This window comes from Leptinotarsa decemlineata, unplaced genomic scaffold (genome assembly GCF_025532065.1).
Source record: "Leptinotarsa decemlineata unplaced genomic scaffold, Ldec_3_MD MMD2_P_RNA_scaffold_5, whole genome shotgun sequence".
NCBI classification, from domain to species: Eukaryota; Metazoa; Arthropoda; class Insecta; order Coleoptera; family Chrysomelidae; genus Leptinotarsa; species Leptinotarsa decemlineata.
The window spans coordinates 11,287,892-11,310,594 of NW_027412532.1; the positions used below are offsets into that span (position 1 = coordinate 11,287,892).

The following is a 22,703-nucleotide window of genomic DNA, read 5'->3' on the forward strand; positions in this document are numbered from 1 at the left end:
GTAGGAACACCGGGAGAGGTAAATGTTTTGAAATGCTATGCAAAATATCTATTTTTCTAGTACGTAGAAAAAACTTGATGGGTCTTCAAGAGTTAGAAATGGTAAACAATTCTGTTTCTTCTGATTACCAGATTAGTCTGGAAGTTGTCGTGAAGAAGATTTTCAGGTGTAGGCATCTCACCAAGTCTACAAATCTTCTCTCCGTTTCTCTCACCATCATTTCGTGAAATATTACGTTTACTAGATATTTTCCGTATGAGGTTTCAAATCAAATCAAGAAATGGAAAATGAATCATGGTTGATTGAAATATAATATGCATTTAGAGAACATGCGACCACTTAGTTTTTGGTGCTGCGGCTGAAAACAATGTACAATGTACAATCTACAATAACCTAATTTTACATTTGCAGCTCTCACGGACAACCGATGCTTCCTGGAAAACGGTGCTTCTTCAGAAAACTTCTTCGTCGCGGAAGACCTCCCCGTGGGAGCCGTAATAGGTCAAATTCGAGTCCACGGGGATCCCAGACCAAGCGGATCCATCAGCCTCCATCTCAAAGAAACAGACAGTCCGGTAGTTGTAACGCCTGGCACCAAAAACCTGACCCTGAGGAAGCCTCTAGACAAAGAAGGAATCGATGGTCCATCCTCAGTGTTCGTGAATCTCGTCTGCGAGAGAATTGGCACACTTGATCCGGGATTCGTGATACCGGTCAACATCAGAGTGACGGACGTTAACGATAACGCCCCGGTTTTCATCAACGCCCCGTACGTTCTCAACATTTCCGAAGTGACTGTGATAGGAACGCGGGTTCTACAGGGTGTGCACGCGGTAGACAACGATCAGCAGGGCATTTTCTCGAGTGTTCGATATTCGGTGTTGCCGGGTGTTAATTCCGACTTTTTCGAATTCGAAAACGAACTTGAAGGGACGTTGGTGCTGAAAAAACCTCTGGACTATGAGAGTTTGAAGAGTTTTGAGGTGCATATAAGGGCGCAGGACCACGGCGAACCCCCGAAGAAAACAGACACCATTTTGACTGTTCATGTGATAGATGCTGACGATCAGAATCCGAAATTCCTCGATGACAGGTATGATTCAGTTACATTTGGATTTTACAAGTTATGTAAATTCAAGCTTAAGAGAATGTCCGTTGAATAGAATAATTCAAATTGAAACAGTAATTCATGGCAACGTTATTGGAAATATACTTCATTTTCAAAAGTTTCGTTCGTTTTCATGAGTCTGCTTTGAACTGTAATATCTCAGTGAATCATTATTCAATTCAATCGAAATGAGGGCCATTTGAATCAGTGCACTTTTGCCAAAGTAACACAAGTCGATTAATTCCGTCAGCATAAAAATTGTGTGCTCGGGATTCGATAAAGTCGATGAAGACCGTTTTTGCCTGGTTCTGATTGGCAAGGGTTCTACCGGTGAGAAAGTTATCGAAGTGTTTGAAAAGATGGTAGTCGGTTGGCGAGAGATCAAATCAAATCACTTTATTAATCCCGTAGAAGTTACAACGTTATAGGATAGCTCCAATAGCATTTTGTACATACATCAAATAATACTGAAAGTAAAATTGAACTATACAAAACATACAAAATATAAAAGATTGTCATAGGGTTATAATTATGGACAAAACATATTGACTTCATTCAACTTCAGCTTCATTAAATTAATGTGATAAGTAGAGAAATAAAATTACAACAAAAGATTCAGAAATTCATCTATGGTATAAAAATTATAATATAATAAAAACCTTTTAAGTGTGGTTTTGAAAACCTGAATTCTATCAGTAGTTTTCAATGATTCGGGCAGTTTGTTTTAGCCTTAAGTAAGAAGGTGAGTTAGAGGTTATATTACAATTGACGAGATTTATGTTAAAATCATTGCACTTTCTTGTATTTACATTGTGATTAGATGAAATGAGATGTGTATGAATACACACATCTCAAAAATGAAAATATCCGAGAAAGTTGGAATTTTTAAATACAGGAGGCTAATGAAGAGCTTCCCCAAAGGAACGTCATATCTGATTCTAGACTCTATATTGTCATGGAGCAGGATCAGATCTTTTCTGTTGACCACTGCCGGCTACTGCTGAAGCAATCTTTGTACATTTCGTCGATTTCCTCACAATAGGACTCTGCTGTGATGGTTTGGTTCGGTTGCAGGAATTTATAGTGCACCAGTCGCTGATCACCATATAGTATCCCATAGTCTTTTTTTGGTAGGTTTTCACCTTTGGAAAGTGTCTGGGTGGCTCATTGGTATCCAACCAATGTCCTGAACATTTCACGTTGTCGTAGAGGATCCACTTTTCATTACACGTGACGATCCGATCTAAAAAGGATCGTTTTGGTTGCGCGAAAGCAAAAACCGACAGCCCTCGAAACGTGACGATTTCTGTCGATTGTCCAAATCGTGGGGCTCTGACTTTTAAGAGCTTTTTGACCTTTCGTTTTTGAACCACCAAAACCCGCTTGGGAGCTGACGTCCAGTTTTTCCGCCATCCCACGCTTCTTTTTTGATGGGTGAGTCACCACTAGGATTCTCAAATCTTCGACATGGATTACTGTAGGTCGACCACTTCGGGGCTTCGAGGCTAAAATCTCCGAAAAGAAATTTCGTAAATTAACGTCGAACAATGCGTTTCATCAACACTATTATTTATTATTCAATATTTTTCTTCATATGGTTGCCTGAATGTGATTATACATACTGCGCCTGTTTTTCACATATGTCAAGATTTTACCAACTCCGTGTATTTACCTTATACAACCTTTGCTTTATTTTTTAACATTATAGAGATGGAAATTAGTATGATCATACATTCACAATAGCATGAGAAGTCACACACAAGTGGTGTAGCCTACAGTTGTTATCAGTGACCTATTCATGTTTTATGCACAATATTTTTGATAATACTCACCTCGTTTTGTAATCCTGTACACTTACTGTTTATTTTATTGATTATTAGTGAATAAACATTATTTTTATTATTGCCAAAAGCCTCATCAGGTTTTCGGGCTATTTCGAAACGCTTTGTATCAATTTGAATTCGTAGATCGGAAATCGGAAATCACTTAACGACATTTTATAAGTTGAAGAAAGGCAAAAAAATTATTAGAATCACTGTATATTGTACGACATTCTCTATCGATCAGTATATACCATGGCACAGTAGAATGAATATTCATTGAGATATCGAGCTAAAAAACAAGACTTTTGAAACATTCTAATACATGGAAAAAAATTGACTTTCTGGTACGTACCTACCAACTACTAATAATCAAAGGAAGATGACCGAATTGAAAATCTTTCAAGTGAAATATAGAAACAATAATATGAAATATTTGAAAATAGTCACCAAATTGACAGGGAAATATAATAATAATAATAATAATAAAGGTCTTTTATTAATTTTCAGTTATATTCATACATGTGAACTCAAAAAAGTAAATGAGCTTGAAGGTGCAGACTGACATCTGTTCTTCCACTTAACCGACATAACCCAGAGCATACTACTAAATGGCAAATCAGAACAAACACAAAAAAAAAACATTGATTACTTTCAAATGCACGTACGTTACAAGGAATATAAACATTGCTATCACTAAATTAATAAATCTCATTTCAAATTGAAGATAAAGATTAGTCAAAGAAGCATTCATAATTTTTTTTGAACATTGTAAGTGGTAAATTGATAATTCTCATATCAAACTGAAGATGAAGAGTGGGAAAAATGAACAGAATTCAAAAAATAAAAATAGAACCTATCTATCGAGAAATCTGATGATTCGCTTCCGGAAAGTCGATAACAAGAGTTCTTTCAACTCTGGTGGTATTTCATTCATACATTTGGTGATGTGATATAAAAATGAATGTCTGTAAAATTCTGTGTGAAATATTGGGGGAGTAAGCAAACTTTTTCGTCGACTGTTAATATTGTGTACATCAGAGCGAAATGTTATATTATTGTACAAATAGGGGGGTTTTGGTATTTTGAAACTTTTTAAAAGAAGCAGGCAGAATGAAGGAACTCATATTAAGCCATTTGTTTGTTTTCAATGTGATATCGTTTTTTATTACCCACCATTTGCCTTCGACTATTCAATAGTTATTTGTCATTTATATCAGTTATATTTCCTGAGATACTCATACAAATATATAAATGGTCCTGATTCTGTAGATTGATTAAAAACTTGTCTCTTTTCACTTTCTTTATCGTAAAATTTCATAAAACATATTTTCAAGAAACATTTCAGTTCCAAACAGTATTTTGTTCTCAAACGCTTTCTCAAAATTACGATATCCTTAATGACCATGGTGAAATAATGAAAAGTTAGAAACAGAGGATCTCTAGTGTGCTTCATACATCAATCAAATTACTGATACCATCCAAAAAACACAAATAGCTTGTTTCTTTCCTCCAGCCCAAAGATTACATTACATACTTATTGAAATGTTTTACTAATATTTCGTAGAGTGCATTCCAGTTGAAACGAGTCACCCTGAATCATTTGATATTGACACTGTGGAAAAATCATGAAACACGTTAACTTTAGTTTTCTACAGAAAAGTTAACCACTTGTCACCCACCTCCTTCCTTCAATAACCTTCATGCCAAATGGATATATTTGTAAAGAGGCACTTTTAGCACAGTATTTCTGTATACAGTAGTTTCACTCAGCGTCGCTCCCTTTGATGTCGGTGTCCAGGAGTTTCATTTTTTATAATGATGACGTATTTGACACTAATGACATTTCTCCCAAATCTCAACCAAAACGTGTATACACTGCTCAACATAACAACTATTCATATAAACTGCTCAAAAAAAAACAGTCTATGAAAACCATGTTGGGCACCTGAGAAAATTGTACAAATGATAATTTTGCATTTGTGTAATATTGAAGTAACCCAGATCATTTGGGCAATGATGAACTAAGTTTCAAGTAGATTTTAAAAATTCATGGAATCGGCAGATGTTCATATTCGAATGTGACAAAATATATTTTCATTTCAACAAGAAAAAAGACAAGATAAAGAACGTGTTTTGTTATTCATGAACCATGGTACGAATCCATGCGAAATTTCTTTGTAGTGATTTTTGGGGCCAAATATAGCATATTCATTTATTGATTGGAGAATTCAAGATGGCGGACGAGTTTGCCGATTCGATTATATTAAGGACCAATTATTAAAAATATTCCTAATCGAATTCATCACTCAAGATTAAGGAATCTGTAGAGCCTATTCTTTCTGAATTATGTAGTTACTATTCAGGACTTGAAGAAGTAAAAAAGTAATTAAGTATGTAGTGTTCAATCATACAAAAATAATTTTTTTGTATGTATGTACTAACTATAAATGTATGTGAGAGTTTTCGGAGTCGGAAGTTATGAATTATTTATACTGTAAGATAATAGGTTGTTTTGCTGCTTCCAGCTTTTATCCAAGTAAAAATTGATAATAAAATCACTGACAAGTCCAAATGCATTTTGACTATACCATTATATATGTTTTCCGACAGAAAACAACTACTTCTTTAGCTAATAACTCGACATATATTGACAAATGTTGATATTTGAATCTATACAAGTCTAGATGTCTAATCAACCCCGAAAAGTTGCTGCGTAGATTAAAAACAGTTATTCTAAATGAAACATGTCCTATTAGTCAGCAACTTCTTATATAATGTAAATTTGACTATCAAAAATACCTTACGACTGTTAACCTTTCGGAATCCAAGTCGCCTCAGACATAATTGCAAAGATTCTCACTTTGAAGAAACAACTTTGCAAGAGCTCTCTAGGACAAATAGTGGGACTTCGCCTGATTCGAACAAGGAACCAACTGCGAACCGTTTTGAAGTGTTCCTCATCAGTGCAGACCATGCTATCACGGTTGTATACACACAGGGACTCGTTATTCCTCCTAGAGAGCTCTTGCACAGTACCATGGTTCATGAATAACAAAACTCGTTCTTCATCTTGTCTTTTTTCTTGTTGAAATTAAAGTATATTTTGTCACATCCGATCCCATGAATTTTTAAAATCTACTTGAAACATAGTTCATCATTGTCGAAATGATCTGGGTTACTTGAATATTACTCAAATGCAAAATTATCATTTGTACAATTTTCTTAGGTGCCCAACATGGTTTTCATCGACTGTATTTTTTTGAGCAGTTTATATGAATATTTGTTATGTTGAGCAGTGTTTAAACGCTTTGATTGCATGCCTGTCTTAAACTCGTCGTTTGCGCAGACCTAAGACATCGACGCGTGGGTCTGCGCGTAGGAAAATTCAAACCACAAATCAGCCTTTATGAAATTACTGTATACAAAATACTGTGCTTTTAGTGTCCGACCGAAACTGATTTTTACGACCGAAACCGAAACTGAAAACGAATTTCGGCAACAGTCTCAGTTTCGGCCGAAACCGATACCGAAACCGAAACTTCTTTACAAGGATTATGTTTTGAGGGAAAAATAAAGAAAACTTTATTATAATCAGTCAGTCTTTATTTTTTCTCTTTAAATCACAACGTTATGCAGTCTTCGACATTTTTACTTATTGATAATCAACATAAGAAACCCTTATTTAAGAAAAAATAATAATTGCACCTTAAAAATACTCAAAATAGGTAAGGTGTTCATTTCAGTAGGTGTAGATCCTTCTTTTGAATAGTATTGATGGTTTTTCGAATATAATAAACATAAAATTAAGTTGTTACTTAATATCACAATAGGTACTTAATATTTATGTAATAAACAAAGTAAATCACAAAGAAAGTCTTGAATCACGACATGATTAGGCACGTGGTCGCTTGTATGAAATTCAACGCGCCGAACATGACCGATCACAGCGCGTGAACTCCCGAGTGCAGTTTCGATCGGATACTAGGCACTTTATTTGAAGGGTCCTTTATTTCTCTATCCAATCTTGTTATTTAACCCATTAAGGACCCTGGGGTCGTTAACGACCCACTTCAGATTTTTATTGTCAAACCTAACTTCTTTTGCATAAACAAAAGATCAAAACTTATTTCCATATGAGCATTGTTTACCTTTTGCATGCCGGGCGCTTGTTTCAGGGTTTTTGTGATTTTTCTGGCTTCAGAGAAATTGTTGAAAACAGTATTTTTTTCTTGCGTGCAATGACTTCATATCGGAACTGGTAAGTACCTTTTTAAGTATTTCATTGTTTATTTTGGTAAATTAGTACAATTATAAAAGATGTCTCACAAGTAAGGTTATAAGAAATCAAACTTCGATTGCGTGGTTGCCAAACTGCATGTGTTTTTTTTATTGGTTATTTTTTTAGGAAGCGCCCACTCACAGCTGCTGAGCTTTTAGAGCAGATAGATAATTTAGAGGAAGATGATGTGATTCCAGACGGAATTGTGATATTACCACCTAATGATGGTGATGAGAGTGCTGAAGATTCAGAAGACGAAGACTGTAGGGATCCGGACCGTCTTTGTGCAGCACAACTAAATGTTGAAGCAGGGTTCTTTTATGACAATTCCGACCCCCCAGAAGAAAGCAAAGAAGCCGCAGAAGTAATTCAGGAGACAATTCAACCCTCTACTTCTAAAAACTTACCTGTGAATCATAATATTGGAAACTTCATTTTTTCACAAACATTGCCAAAAATTGCAGATTTCAAATGGCAAGCATCAGGTGATTTCCAGAAAAATGAAACCAATACTGATTTTAAATTTTGTCAGCCCCTAACTGTTTCCAGGGAGAGTTATCCTTTAGATTTTTTTGAACTATTTCTGACCCCAGAAATTATTGAAAATTTAGTAAGATTTTCATGCTTGTATGCTGCGAAAAGAAATAAAGCAGGATTTCAGTTGAATGTTGGCGATATGTACACCTACATAGCTTTTAGCGCGTGAGTATGGATACAGTGAAGACAGTCTTAATTTCCGTACAGTTATACAAGCACTCTTACTGAAATACGGAAAACGAAGCACATGTCCAGGACCGAAGAGGGCAAGCATTCAGTACCCAAAAATTGCAAGCGGACGACACATAATCTTAACTGGACAAAGAAGACTCCGATGTGTGGTATGCAAAAATAAGACCAACAAGTCTTGTGATGCTTGTTAAGTTCCGCTACATGATAAATGCTTTCAAACCTATCATAGTTAATTTCAAATAATATAAAGTTAATAAACCACCTTATATCTCAAGTGTACATTTATAGCACTCCTAAGTTCCAAGGGGTCATTAACGACTCACCTCAAAACTCAAAAACCAAAAAGATAGCATTTTTCAAAGTATTTTTCTGAGTCATTTCTGACGTTCCTTGAACTGAAAAAGTTATCAGAATAACCAATTTTGGAAAAAAATTGTTCTGGGCCTTAATGGGTTATTTGACATTACAATGATGAGCAAAAAGAACAGAAACAAAAATTCAATATTTTTTCAGTTTTCATTCAACTCTATACTAGAAGGCAACCTGAACACACAATTTCACTATTTGAAATATTCCAACTGAGCTGTACTGATCGATAACTATTACAGAAATGACAAAAGTAAGAACTCGTAGTGGAACATTTTTTTTCAAGTACACAATATCGTCCTTAATTCCATCACTTAGTTATTGCTGAACTTATTAATTATGTCAAAATCATTTTGAAATAGTGATATGAAAAATCTGCAAGGGCCACTGATAACTTTTTCAACGATATTCAACGATAAAAGACATAAATATATATTGGAATTACATAAATTCACGAAAACTGGTACCTTTAATAATAGACAAGATGATCGTCAGGAATAGTCAATAATCAAGGCATTGATGTTGCACTTTTAGGCCACGTTGCCTTGATGGAAAATATGTATTCTTTGACATACAAAAGTTTTCAGAAGTTTTTATGAATTCAAATAAGTTGATTTCGTGAGATCATAAGATAATTATTTTTGGATGAAAACCTAAATAGTGAAATATATGTCAGTTTTTCAAATGATCAAGTTATGTCAAGCATCAACAACGCCATCCAGTTATATCTCCTATTAAAAAATGGGTAGTTTATCCACAAGATAGGGCGTAGTACATGTGCGACAGTTCCTCGTTAATAACTTTCTGAGTCAATAAGTTGGGAGAAGATGTTTTCCACAGTGGCCACCCGGATCTCCTGATTTGACTCCAACTACTTTTTGAGGATGGTAGGTATTTTACGGAAAGAGCTTGTCAGGTGCTGTTCTATTTTGACATTGAGTATCATTATAAAGTCATAAATGTTACAAGGTTAGATACAGAGTTGAAAAACCTTTCAAATTTTCTACATGTTGGTTATTAAGGGGAGGGGGTGGCTGACTAGAGGTTTATTTTAACGTAGAAATGTGTCCTGAAAACTAAAGTGTTTCACGATTTCTTCACAGTTTCAATATCGACTGTCTTTTGCAGGGTGGCTCTTCTTAATTGAAATGCACTGTATTTTTCTTTAAAAAAGTAAAAGTTCCTATTTCAGATATACCTCATCGGTTCCTGAACCACCAAAGAAAGGCTCTCTGTTATTTGTCAAGCCAAGAGAAATCAAAGCCGTCGATCAAGATATAGGAATAAATGCTCCTGTTTACTATACTTTCAACGAAGTAGGCGTGGAGTATACATTTTTCAGACTGAACAGGTTAACTGCTAAAATCAGTCTTGCCAAAAACTTGACCGAAAACGATCTTCCACATCCGGTAACTTTGGTAATCAGAGCGACTCAGCAAGATAATCCTGATAGATATGCCTTGGCAACACTGACGGTGAGCATTATTATTTCACGGTACTTGGTTAGAATGAGTCAAACATTAATTTGAGTTGATCATTTAATTTTATCCAAACTTGTAATAATAAACAAAGAAACGGAACGATAGAAGACTCGTACATTTTTCATGTCGGGAGGGATAAAGAATATTTTCAAATTATTTGACCTCTGTTACAATTACAATCATATTTTCTCAACGTCAACGGAAAGTTCACTTTTACGAGTATCAGATAAATTTTTGAAAATGTTGAAATTTTGCTTTGCAATTGGAATTCCTTTCATGAATTTTCAGGTTTAATTTTATATTTTCAACCATTAATTCATTTCTGAATACAATTTCTGAACATTCATTTAAAAAATTGTTATATAAAAATAATAATGTCTTCATTCATCACAATAAGAAGTACAAATTAAATAACATTCAAAGAAATGATGAATAGGCGGAGTTCCGCTATGAGAGCCGCTTTTAAACCCAACCTCGATTGGTATGTATTTTTATTATTTTTTTATAATAATCGGATATGTGAGAAATTTCCAAAATCTTTTTGCATATGTCGTGCCCTATCACTGTCGTGTAAGAAACATGTCTTTCAACCTTTTCTTAAAGTTTCTCATTGAACTTTTTTCAAAAGTATATGGGGATGGTGTTATACCACTTTGCCGCATGGTAGGAGAAACTTCGAGTAAACATTACTGTGGAATGCCTGAGAGTGAGCAAAGTATGCCTATTACGAGAAGTGCCATTGTGTGATAGTGCAACCAGTCTTTCACGTAAGTAAGGCGGATATCCCGAAACAAGAATTCTATACGTGAAACTGAGCAAATGGATTGCTCTTAGATATTTGAGTGAAAGCACCCAGAATCTCGAAAGGACGGACTTATGTGATCATACTTTCGGATACCGTAGGAAAATCTGACACAACTATTTTGTATACGCTGGAGTCGCATTACATCAATTGTTGTAGGGCGGGTCCGTAGATACAATCGTAGTAAGCTGATCTTGAAAAATAACTGTTTCACAGAGACTCAACTTCAGACTTTTTGATAAAAGGTGTCTACTTGGATAAAGTTGTCTCAATACATTGAATGACGTTTTACACAGATGACTTACATGCTTCGTGAATCTCAAGTCTGTATTTAACCACAAGCCCAGATGTTTTACATTTATTCACAAAAGGAATCATGTTATTACTGATACGGATCGACAATGACTCACACACAATATTTCTTTTACATTTGGGACCAAATAACATGACCTGGGATTTCTTTGAATTGATAGTAAGACTATGTGCACAGGATTCATCGTATAGAGTTTTAAGGTTTCTGTTAATATTCTCATTAACGAGTGTAATATATTTAAAGCTAAATGAACTATACAATTGAGTATAGTTCATTCAAAAACATTTTGAAGCAACATAAACTCGAATGGTGCAATGCTACCACAGTCTAGTCCCATTAAATATTGTTTCGTAACCTCTATGAAATAAGTACATAACCTTTTTATGTCTTACATTTCATTAATATGGCTTTCGGAAACAAAGATCAATAGGCGACCTTCTATCGTATGTCACCCAAATTTACAATAACGCAATCGAGAAACATGAAGTGTCAAGAGCTGTTGCGCTTGATATTTCTGAAGCCTTTAACCGCGTGTGGCATGAGGGTTTGGTGGCCAAAATTTGACGCTATGGCTTGGAGGATCATTTTAGTGTAGGCTCTCCAGCTTCCTAAAAGCAGGTTCCTTGCCAGTGGCTGGGGAACATCATCAACGCTGGTGTTCCCCAGAAATTCATATTGTCTTTAACCCTCTTTTTACTGTACTTCAAAGACTTATTTGGAAAAACCAAGAATCCAATATATTGCTTTGCTGACGACACCACACTTGTCTCGTCATTCCAATTAGATTTCTTGATATCGGCTGCGGATACACATCTTCACCGGCAGCTGGAGGTTGGGGTGAAAGTAACCAGGTTCAATTCAATGTCACGAAAACCCCAACCGGATATAATAGTGTCAGGACAGACAATTCCGCTTTCTGCTTCGATGAATTTGTTGGGAGTTAAAATAGACAACGATATGCCTTGGCACAATCATGTCGCTGGAATTGCAAAGGCTGCTTCTCAAAAGCTTGGAACACTGTTCAGAACCAGAAAACTGTACACACCTTAGCAACTTTTGATGCCTTATAAAGCTCAGATCAAACCTTCTTTGGAGTATTGTTCACATGTATGGAGCTCCGCCTCTAAACATAACCTGAAGCTGCTGGATTCTATCCAGAAAAGAACCATTCGCCTAATTGGAGACACGAAAATCACTTGCTTCTTCGATAGTCTGGAACATCGAAGAAAGGTTGGAGATTTTTATCTTCTTTATAGATACTTTCACGGGAGGTGTTCAAGTGATTTGGCACATTTGATTCCACCAAGAGCGGTACATACCTGAAATACGCGACGGACTGTGGCTGCTCATCGTTTAGTGGTTCAACTCAGTACACCTCAAACTTCACTGTTTTAGGAACGGCGTTTCTCCAGATGAATTTTATCTTCGGCGATTGCTGTAGTGCTTATGTTTTATCCTTCAAAAAATTGTAACATTAACATTCTAATAAGATATTGCGTAGGTTCAATGTATCTGTAACATATCACAGTTTTATTCTAGATATCGTATAATTATTGAGCTGATACGTTACTAAAATATTTGTCAGTGATGAGCAATAGATTCTAACTGAGTAGTAGTCGGCTATGACATCTCCCCTTACGATAACGCCATCTATATAATTGACAGAAGAATCAATTTACGAATATCAAAGATGAACGTGGCTCCTCAAGACGGTCAGATACAAATCCAAACTTCAACACCGACCATCGAATAGGATTCGTTTTTTTATCTATTACAGTAGCTTTCACTGAAGAACAATGAAACGAAACTATAGTCTATTTCAAAAGACTGTAGAGTAATAAAATCTCATTAAGTATTCAAAAGCGCTACAGGGTGATCCGTCAATAAATTCTGTCACTTCCCTAGTCCGCATTGCAAAATTATGTCGTTTCATAAAGAGCAGGTAGGTATCACCCTGTTTTAAGGGATTTGTCCATTGTTATCGACGGATAAATACTGAGCCAGAGGCGCGCTAGTGGGATAATTGCCAAAAGAATATGCATTCATAAAAATTATATTAAAGGAAATAAAAATTTAATACAGCAGAACAGTGTTATTAAAAAAATATAAAATGTAACAATAAAATATATACGAACCGAAATCGGGAAATACTCACAAACACACACGAACGAACTTTACGTATTGAAACACTTGTGGGGACTTTAAATCAATTTATTCACAAAAACGACAAGAACTTTACTGGATACGTTATTACAATTTGACACTTGAACAATACTAAAACTGTGAACTTCCCTTAACGTTTAACAACACTCTATTTATACCCTAATTGAATGTTCTAGAGATTACTAGGTACAATTTTCGAGAACCTTCCGAGAAAATAATTATTCAGACTACCCTTAATTCTAAACCCTAACCTAAGCAAAAGTGTCACTGTCACTGATACACTGGTCTCTGTCCAGATTGCTTATCCCGCTACAGTATATTTACAATTCAATTAAATTATTCTACATCAGTATAGTCTTCATCCGAAGAACTGTCATCATCCCCTGGTGTTATAATTATAGGGTCAACCACCTGATCGACCAAGTTGTCCAGTTCCCACATTTTATCTTCCTCTTTTAAAACATGCTGGATTGCTTTTTGCCAGTTTTCTGATGTGATTTCCATAATGGCTTGATCAAACAATACCTTGACATCTTTCATTTTAAATGTGGTATTGTGCCTTGCAACATATCCTTTAACTTGTGCCCATATAAGTTCTATAGGATTTAATTCGCAATGATATGGCGGTAGGCGCAGCACAGTTACTTTATACTTTTCTGCTACATCTTCTACGGCATATTTCATGAAGCGAGATTTATGTTGTTTTACTATGGCTAGTAGTTCCTTCTTTACTGAATTCGTCTCAAACTGAATACCTTTATTTGACAGCCAGTTAATAATTTCTTGCTTTCTCCAAGCTGAAGTTGGTACCTTCTCTAAGCGTCTTGAATGGTAGCTTGCATTATCCATAACCACGACCGAATCAGCTGAAAGAAATTTTAACATTTCCCCGAAGTAGTCTTCGAAGACATCCGAATTCATGTCCTCATGATAATCTCCCGTCCGGCACGACTCAAAGCTTAACAAACCTTCTTTTGAAAATCCGTCTTCGCTTCCAATGTGAGCAATTATAAGCCTCTTCCCTTTTCCCGAAGGCACTTTAATACCCGTCGAAAGGCCTTCTATGAAAGCTTGGCGAGAACTTGTTATATTTTTATCTTGCCACATTTTTTTGACTATATAACCTTCGTTTATCCACGTCTCATCAAGATAAAAAATTTTCTTTTGCTCTCTGCGGTACTGCTTTATAGTTGTCAAATATTTTCGTCTCCAGCAAACAATTTCATCACTTTCCAGTAATAGTGCCTTTCGATTGTGCTTTTCCCAGGCAAAATTCATACTTTTTAAAGTTTTCCATAAAAGTTTTCTGGATATCAAAGGAATATCGTTATCTTGGCTTATCTCGATAAATATTTTTTCAAGAGTGGGTATTTCCTTTTTAAAATAAAACGAATGAACTTTTCTTCGAATGTCACATTTGGTGTCTTCATCTAAGATTTTTATTGGTCTTCCTGATTTTCTCTTGCATGGACTTACCTGGCCTGATATCTTTCTTTCTCGCAATAATTTAAAAATCGTGGACTGTCCAATTCCAGTCATTCGGGCACATCGCTCAACACTTTCTTGCACAGACAAACTAGGGTGATCGTGTTTTATGCAATCATATACATTTAAAATTATAACTTTTTCGCAAACAGATAGCGGAGAATTTTTTACACTTCTTTTCTTTGGAGTAAATGTCCCCATTTTATAACTTTTTCACTATTTCTATATCACAATATCACTGTACGTTTAATTGGTGTAGTAACAATTACTATTATAACTCGAATGTTTAAGACACCATTACAATATATTTAAACCCTTTTTCTTAATTACCTGGGTTTAATAGGTATTGCATGATTGGTGGGCAGGGTCAAAAAGGGATTATTATAATGACATGGCACCTCGGAACTAAGTGTTAACCCTTTTTTGAGAAATCATGCTCAAGTATATGAACCCAAATTGCATATTAAATAAGTTTACAAGAACCACTAAAATTAATCTTAATCTTTTTTTAAGAAATTTTACTTACCTAAATACATGTAGGTACTTAGTTTTAGACCAAATTACTTCCCAAAAATGGCCTTTTATTATTATCTATGTCTGTAATTTTTAATTTACTTTAATTATTAAGTTTAATAATCCTAAGATTTGCCTACCCATGGACGACAACGAAATTCAGGCAAATTTTATGACACTTCATGATTTATTACTCTACACTCTTTTGAAATAGACTATAGAACCTTAACGCAAAGCATTCGTAATTTATCACCAGGCAGCGCAGTTTCGACCCACCATCAGTGGTGCTAAGCAGAACTACGAATGTTATGGTGGACAAAACTATATTTGAGGAATAAGTCGGGTGTTGGATCACGAATATTTTGCTGTTGGGCTCTGTTTCCTTCCAGCTTGTAACAATGTTTTTTGTTTTCAACATCATTAAATTCATCGACTACCTGATCCAATTTCCACTTATTTTGTTTTTCAGGTGTCGAGGAGTTATGCGAAAGAAATAAAATTCTTGCACAGCACTTTCTACATCAAGGTATCCGAAGTATTACCTCCTGGTACAGTGATAGGAACACTCACCAATAATAGACCTGGAGAACTATTGCGATATTTTGTATCGGATCAAAATATTCTGAAGACTTTTGCTTTGAATACCAGAGGCGAACTTTCTTTGAGGAAGAAATTAGATTTTGAAGATAGACCCGAGTATTTTTTCAAAGTTTTTGCCACTGATGGAATAACAGTAAGTTGTTATAAGTCATATTCACTGTTATGAACATTGTTGTTTCTTGACAAAAATAATTGTTTTTATAAGTTTCGGTTTCTTTGGAGTTTCAACGTATTTCCAATTCTTCATGTTAGTAGACACAGTAGGAAAACATCTAACACACTAATAGTTTCATATAACTTTATGCGTCTAGTTGCATTAACAGGAGTTCGTTAAATTTACCATAATATACCTAAATCAGTTTCCAAGAGATTTGTGTGAAATTTATATAGACCACTTCAGACATTTCTCCTTATGCACTAATTCCATCTACAGAGTGGAAAGCAATAAATCACTCATAATCTGCAATTAAAACGTCTTGCGTAGTGAATACAACCATTGAAGACTATGACGAATAATACTGAAAATGAAGATGCCGTTAATAATATTATAATATGACTTATAAAGTTCATACTAACAATAGTAATTGGTTTGAAAACATCAACTCAACTGAAATAACTGTTGAATTTTGGCTGAACTGGAACATTTCTTGTACTAGTGAGCGGAAAGGATTGTGAATAAGGCGTTTCTATCACACTTATAAAAAAAATATTGTACGAAAAGTAAATTCTGAATCAGAATTGATATTAATAATAATAATAAATGAATTTATTGACAGCTGAAATAACATGATACAACATGGAGAAAAACAAATACAAATACAAATACAAAAAAAATGAAAAAGATGAAACACAAAAAAAAAATAACAAAGGACCTAAAATAAAATTGGAATTGTGATAGCGGGTACAACATTTAATTCATAAGGCGGATATCGATACAAACATAAGGATACTACAAATATTTTAGCTATGGCCTACAGGAGCCAATGTGTCATAGAATATATTCGGGTATTATTGATTTTTCAGAAGGTGTTTTTTCAGGCAGTACTTGAAACTGGAAATAGATTTCGACCGAAAGGAAGGTGGCAGTTTGTTATAGAATTCAGCAATCGTATATGTAAATGACCTTTTGAATAGTGTCTGATGTTCACATTATGAACATCAGTTCGATTAAAATAATGCAGAATAATACACACCACTGATGTGGAGTGAAGAAAGATAGAAGATTAAGCCAGAAGTGCATAAATATTCTTGCCGTTCAGGTTTTCAATCTGTTTTTGCCAAAGCCTAAAGTGATGCCAATGACAGGTTCTGGTCCGCTGAAGCTGCTTGCAGCACCCTCCTTTACAAGGGAGTCAGCAGCCTCATTACCTTCCAGGCCAGCATGGCCAGGAATCCAGACCATAGACAATCTGTTAAGTCTTCCTATCGAGGAGAGTCATTTTTGTCAATTTGCTACCAATAAAATTTAGACGTTGCTCGGTAGGAGCCAAGAGCTTCCAACGCCGCTTCACTTGTGTGTGAGGTTGGAATCTACCAATCTCTCCGCACACAATTCAATAGTATAGATTTCTGCTTGTAATACAGTCGCATAGGTCCCTAGGCAGGTTGATATCTCTGTTCTTGGTCTGCAACTGAATACACCTGCACCAGAGCCCGAAAGTGTTCTTGATTCATCTGTGAACCAACAACTATCTGCTCTTTAAATTTACTTCTCCCGGAGGATCTAATCCTCTCTACTAGGGAAAAGTACAGTATAAGGCAATTTGTAGTTGACAGTTGGAGGTATTATATCAGAGGTCATTCCCAGCCAGCAGTCTACAGTACTTTGCTTTGATTGCTTTGTGCTATTGGCGATGTGCCTATATGTCTATATGCAGTCCATCTAGCCTCTCTCTCCAGAAATATGTGGAGAGGAGGTAGATCTAGAAGGATCTCCATGGCCGCTGACGGTGTGGAACTGATGGCACCACTGATGGCCAGACAAGCTTGTCTCTGTAAGCCAGAGAGCTTGGCCTGGGCCGTTTTTGTAAAGCCTTCGGCCACCAGGCTTATAGGACGAAACTGCAGTAACGTTAGTTACAAAGAAAAGTGGTAAAAAACAGAAAATTTCAATTCTCATTTTTTATGATAATTTCCTATCACGTAGTAACACGGCTTCATCCATCGATTTATTAATTTTTTTAATTTCCACAATTATAAATATATGTTGATAGAACATGTTTTTCTTTTTTTTTATTCATTTAAGAAGTTATTAATATAAATTATATTAGAATTGAAATATAATTCAAGTAGTTTGCTCAACAATTTTATAATTACACGGGCAGGTAATTGAATAAATTCATACTTGAATTAAAAATAGTTATGTAAATAAAATAATTATTAAATATAATGTAATAGTCAATGAGGAATGAAAATTATTGATAATTATGAATTCATCATTAATTAATAAATTTTTAATGACAATATAACGATGATAACGAAAACAAATAGCGAAAAATCCATAGGAAACATATTTGCAAAAAATGTAGGTTTTGAGACTTTTTTTAGGATGTCGAAATACAAGTTCACACGAGTTTGTAGCTGGATATCTCAAATTCCAGGTGAACTTACTAACTTGTGATGCACTGTTTGGAACCTTTGGTTTAGTAGTGAATATCACTGGAGTTCTAACCCAATACCAGACCATTATTTCAACACCTCGACACGTGTTTCGATCACCAAGTGATCATCTTCAAGAGGAAGATTACACACGCGGAAGTTCAATCTTCCTCTTGAAGATGATCACTTGGTGATCGAAACACGTGTCGAGGTGTTAAAAATATTTGGTGTTGGGGTAATATTCGTGAACTTACTAAGATCTGTTTAAAAATATGTTTTTACGTTAACCAGCTGTTGCACCCCTACGAACGATAACCCTCAGCAGTCGAAACTTGTATGAGCTAAGGATTAACGAGATCTTACCTTTTAACGTATGATTCCTAACACAGATAAGTGGACTGGTATGGTTCTTGTAGATATAAATGTAAAATAACCTTTTGAAACCGTCGATTTGTAATCGTTGTAGTCTAAAACTTCAAAAAAAATATTAAAATATCATAACAGAAACGAATGTATATTTTAATCGTTTGGTCACACATATTACAGAACGACTCTTGCGTGGTGAATATAACAGTTGAAGACGTCAACGAATGGGAACCGAGGTTCCGTTACCCGCACTACGAGTTCTTCATCGCTGGTCAGCCGGAAGAGTTATTGGGGAGGATCGAAGCCGCCGATGGAGACAAGAACGACAAGCTCACCCTTTCCTTGACCGGAGTCAACGCCACCCTTTTCTCCATATCGCAAAATGGGGAGTTGAGGTTGAGAAATCCTCAAGGTAATAATAACGCGATTTATACAGAAATAGTCATGATTCAAACTGGCTTGAATGAATGTTTCCAGTGACGTAGTCAGGATGCATTCCTGAAGGGGAAAATAGGAAAACTACTGAACCGGTGTTTATACGATCTTCACCAATGAATAGAAAATGAAGGTTCATTTGTATGATTTATTAAGGTTTGCTATGAATTGATTAAAATATGACGGATGCAGTAGTAAGTTTTCATCGAAAACTCTATCTATTTTCTTTGAGACATGACAAAAACAAACACTTCATATTTTTATTCTTTCATAGGTATATGACATGACTTCATTTTTAAGAATGTCTTACCATACCCATTTTGATGTTTGAAATAATGCTCACATATAATTTTTACTGGACAGCTTACAAAATCGCAACACGTTTTTTGCTATCCAACAGATATATCATATGAAACACGTGTTGCGGTTTTGTAAACTGTCTAGATGAAATCTCACAAGAAAGTGTTACTTAACTGAGATGCATTTTCATCACATAATTGGAAAGCTATTTAGATGAATACGATATTATTCCCCATAAAATAAAGCGTTTGTTACCTTGACCATTTCTTGCTCATTATCATTGCCACATACATGGTACAAATCAAATTAGAATTTATGGCCAGGACCGGATTTGAAGGTATGGAGGCTCAAAGTATGAGCAGAGGACCCCAAATCCGAAATAATTGATATTCTTCAATCCTTATGCTAATTAATTATATTTTTCATAGAGTAGATTTGTATATTGATTCCAGTAAATTGCGTGAAAAAATATGTATTGCTCAACAAACTATTTTTTATACATTTTACAAAAACAAGGTCAATAATGGTGAGTAAATAATTTCTTGTTGGTCGTTTAAAAAAACCTGTGGAAGAAGTCCATGATATGCATGAAAACTCAAAGTCGGCTTCTCAATTTATTGTCACCCTCAGATGTTAGAATGGTAAAACCATCAATCAGTACATGTTCCGAACCTATATAGGCTACAGCTACAGTTAATACAATGAAATATAAAATACTTACATGAAGAAATTTTTTTTATAAAGGAGAAAAGAAAATTATCACATGTTACCAATGAATAATTGGTCACAATGACATGTTAATAGTAAGTATTTATACTCAGTCGGTCGGTCGGTAGCCAAGCATCACTCGAATTGACTTGACTTGACTTGACTTGACTCACTCGAATTGACTGCTGTGTTGGTCGGTGGTTCAAGCCTTAGTCTGAACGATCGATCTTCACTTGCTACCATCCAACCCGTGTTAGGAATCACACGTTAAAAGGTAATACCTCGTTAATCCTTAGCTCGCACAAGTTTCGACTTCTGAGGGTTGTCGTTCGTAGGGGTGCGACAGCTGGTTAACGGAAAAAACAGATTTCAAAACAGATTTAGTAGTATTTTATACTTTATTGTATTAACTTTTGTTATGTTGTTCTTCTTTAATTGTAGAATTTTCTAAAAACTAGATGAACCTATATAGGTTAATCATCAGCTAATTATTGATCTTCTTCAATATTATCACTTGGTGATCGAAACACGTGTCGAAGTGTTAAAATAACGGTTTGGTGTTGGGAAATAACTCCAGTAATATTCATCTTTGTCTATGTTTGACTTGTTTATATGTTAATGTTCTCTTTTGTTTGTAATCTCTTTGTTCATCTGATAATTTTCCTGTATAAGTGAGTGTTTTGTTGGTGTTATTGTTATTTTTAATGTGGGAGTATACTTGGTTACTGGCCTGTTTGAAAAGTTTTTTGTCAAGGATGTGATGAATCATGTTGGGGTCGAAGTTGTTGTTTACTGCGATTTGTTTCATCATACTTGGGGTATTCTCAATTTTCGTTACAGGTCATAGATTTATAAGACAAGGGAGAAATTACGTCAGGTTTCCCGATGTGGTCGTCCAGGGATATAGCCCTCGAGGTATGCAATGTGGGGTATGCGAATAAAAACTCGATGGTCAGGATGCTTGTTTTTATTAGTGTGCCGCTAATGATATAGCCTTGAGATGTAAGCACAGACAATTTTAAGCCCAAATTAGTGATAATTTCATTTTTATTTTAGGGACGAGAGCACCTTATTAAAAAAATGAGGATTTGGAATTATTAAAAAAAATGAGACCTTGTTTTGATCAGCATAAAATATAATTTTACCAAAAAAATATTGTCTGTAACCAAAAAATAAGATTTTCTATAAAATTCACAAATATAAATGTCAAAAACGGTGAGGAATCGGACCTCCTGTCACCATTATATGAACTTCTTTATCAAAATTGATCTCCTACATTACCTACGTCAGTTTGCACCACGACTTATGGGACTTTATATAAATTTAATGTTAAGATAGTTTTCATTTACTTTCTCCTTCATTCTGAAAATACTAGAGATAAAATTTCACTTTCATGGAATAGACACCTCAATGCGGTCATCCAATGTTTCGGCACTCGCCTTATTCCATCTTCAGCACCAATATGGATAACATTACAAGATGAACTACTCAATTCATTCATAAAATTACGACCTTATGTCACGAATGAGTTAAATCTACTCATGTCATCAATGCCAGTACGGCAATATGACATTCATTCGCTTATTTGATTTAATCCCAGCCATTCGTGATATAAAGTCATGATTTCATGAATTGATTGAGTGCTTCATGTAATAATATTATCCAGATTGTTGCTGAAGAGACAATAAGGCAAGTGCCTTATATCGGAACATCGGTTGTCCGATGAAGATGACAGTGTTTCATGTCAGTGAAAGTTCACCTCTTTCTTATACTTTATTGTGTTGAAATCCTGTGAATGATATCTGATTCTATTTCATGACGAATTTTTGTAGTACAAACTGAATAGGAAAAAATGTTTTTTAATCCATATTAAAAAACTAATTAATACAATTTATTGTATGATTTTCACCATAAAGGGTTTCACGAAAACCGCGACACCTCAACCATAAAGTTTATGCTTGAGGAAGCTATTTTATAGCGAGACACCCTCTATTTTCTTTCAGTTTCTGTCTGAAAGTCACTTCTTTGCATGAACTACACATCTTTGTTTACAGTTTATTTTGGAATTTTTTTTTTTTCCTTTCTTGGAAGATTCTCATATTTTTTGTATGAAAATGGAAAAGTAGAAAGCCAAAGCTTTCCCCCTTTCAATTTATACAATATGAAAGTTCACTAATTATTTTTTTTTCTTGACAGGTTTTAAAGGTGTTGCCAACTTTGCTGTAATAGCAACCGATAGCGGAACACCCCCAAAAACCGCAACAGTTCCAGTTACCGTCCATTTTTCGGAAACTGGAGACAAGTCTGGTATAACTTCCAGTAAAAAAAGTAATGAAGGTCTCCTTCTTTTGGCCGGACTAGGTGCAATATTGTTACTTTTAACGTTCGTCGTGATCATATTGATCGCTTATATTTGTAAAGTGTAAGTATTTTTGAGTTTCATTACTTTTATTAAATATTATTTCTCAGTTCGTTCTAATCATTCAGAAATAAAAAACTATTTAAAGAGATTCTTCAGTAATGAAATCTTCATAAAAATGATTTACTTCAGTTGCTATTTGCCAAGAACACAGTGTATGAATGATTTTTTCTGCTCAACACCTCTTGCAACAATCTTGCCATAGATGTCCACGT

The 22,703-nt window shown here is 35.0% G+C and overlaps 1 protein-coding gene across 2 annotated transcripts in view; it reads left to right on the top strand.

The window, feature by feature from the left end:
• The window catches only part of Cad96Cb (protocadherin Fat 4-like Cad96Ca), a 68,809-nt gene that overhangs the window by 31,912 nt on the left and 14,194 nt on the right, over nucleotides 1-22,703 (top strand). For both annotated transcript variants that reach the window (XM_074169538.1, XM_074169539.1), the window contains 5 exons: nucleotides 412-1,093; nucleotides 9,498-9,780; nucleotides 15,532-15,795; nucleotides 18,807-19,038; nucleotides 22,266-22,491. In XM_074169538.1, coding sequence (XP_074025639.1) covers nucleotides 412-1,093; nucleotides 9,498-9,780; nucleotides 15,532-15,795; nucleotides 18,807-19,038; nucleotides 22,266-22,491 — 1,687 coding nt within the window. The remainder of the gene's footprint in view (nucleotides 1-411; nucleotides 1,094-9,497; nucleotides 9,781-15,531; nucleotides 15,796-18,806; nucleotides 19,039-22,265; nucleotides 22,492-22,703) is intronic.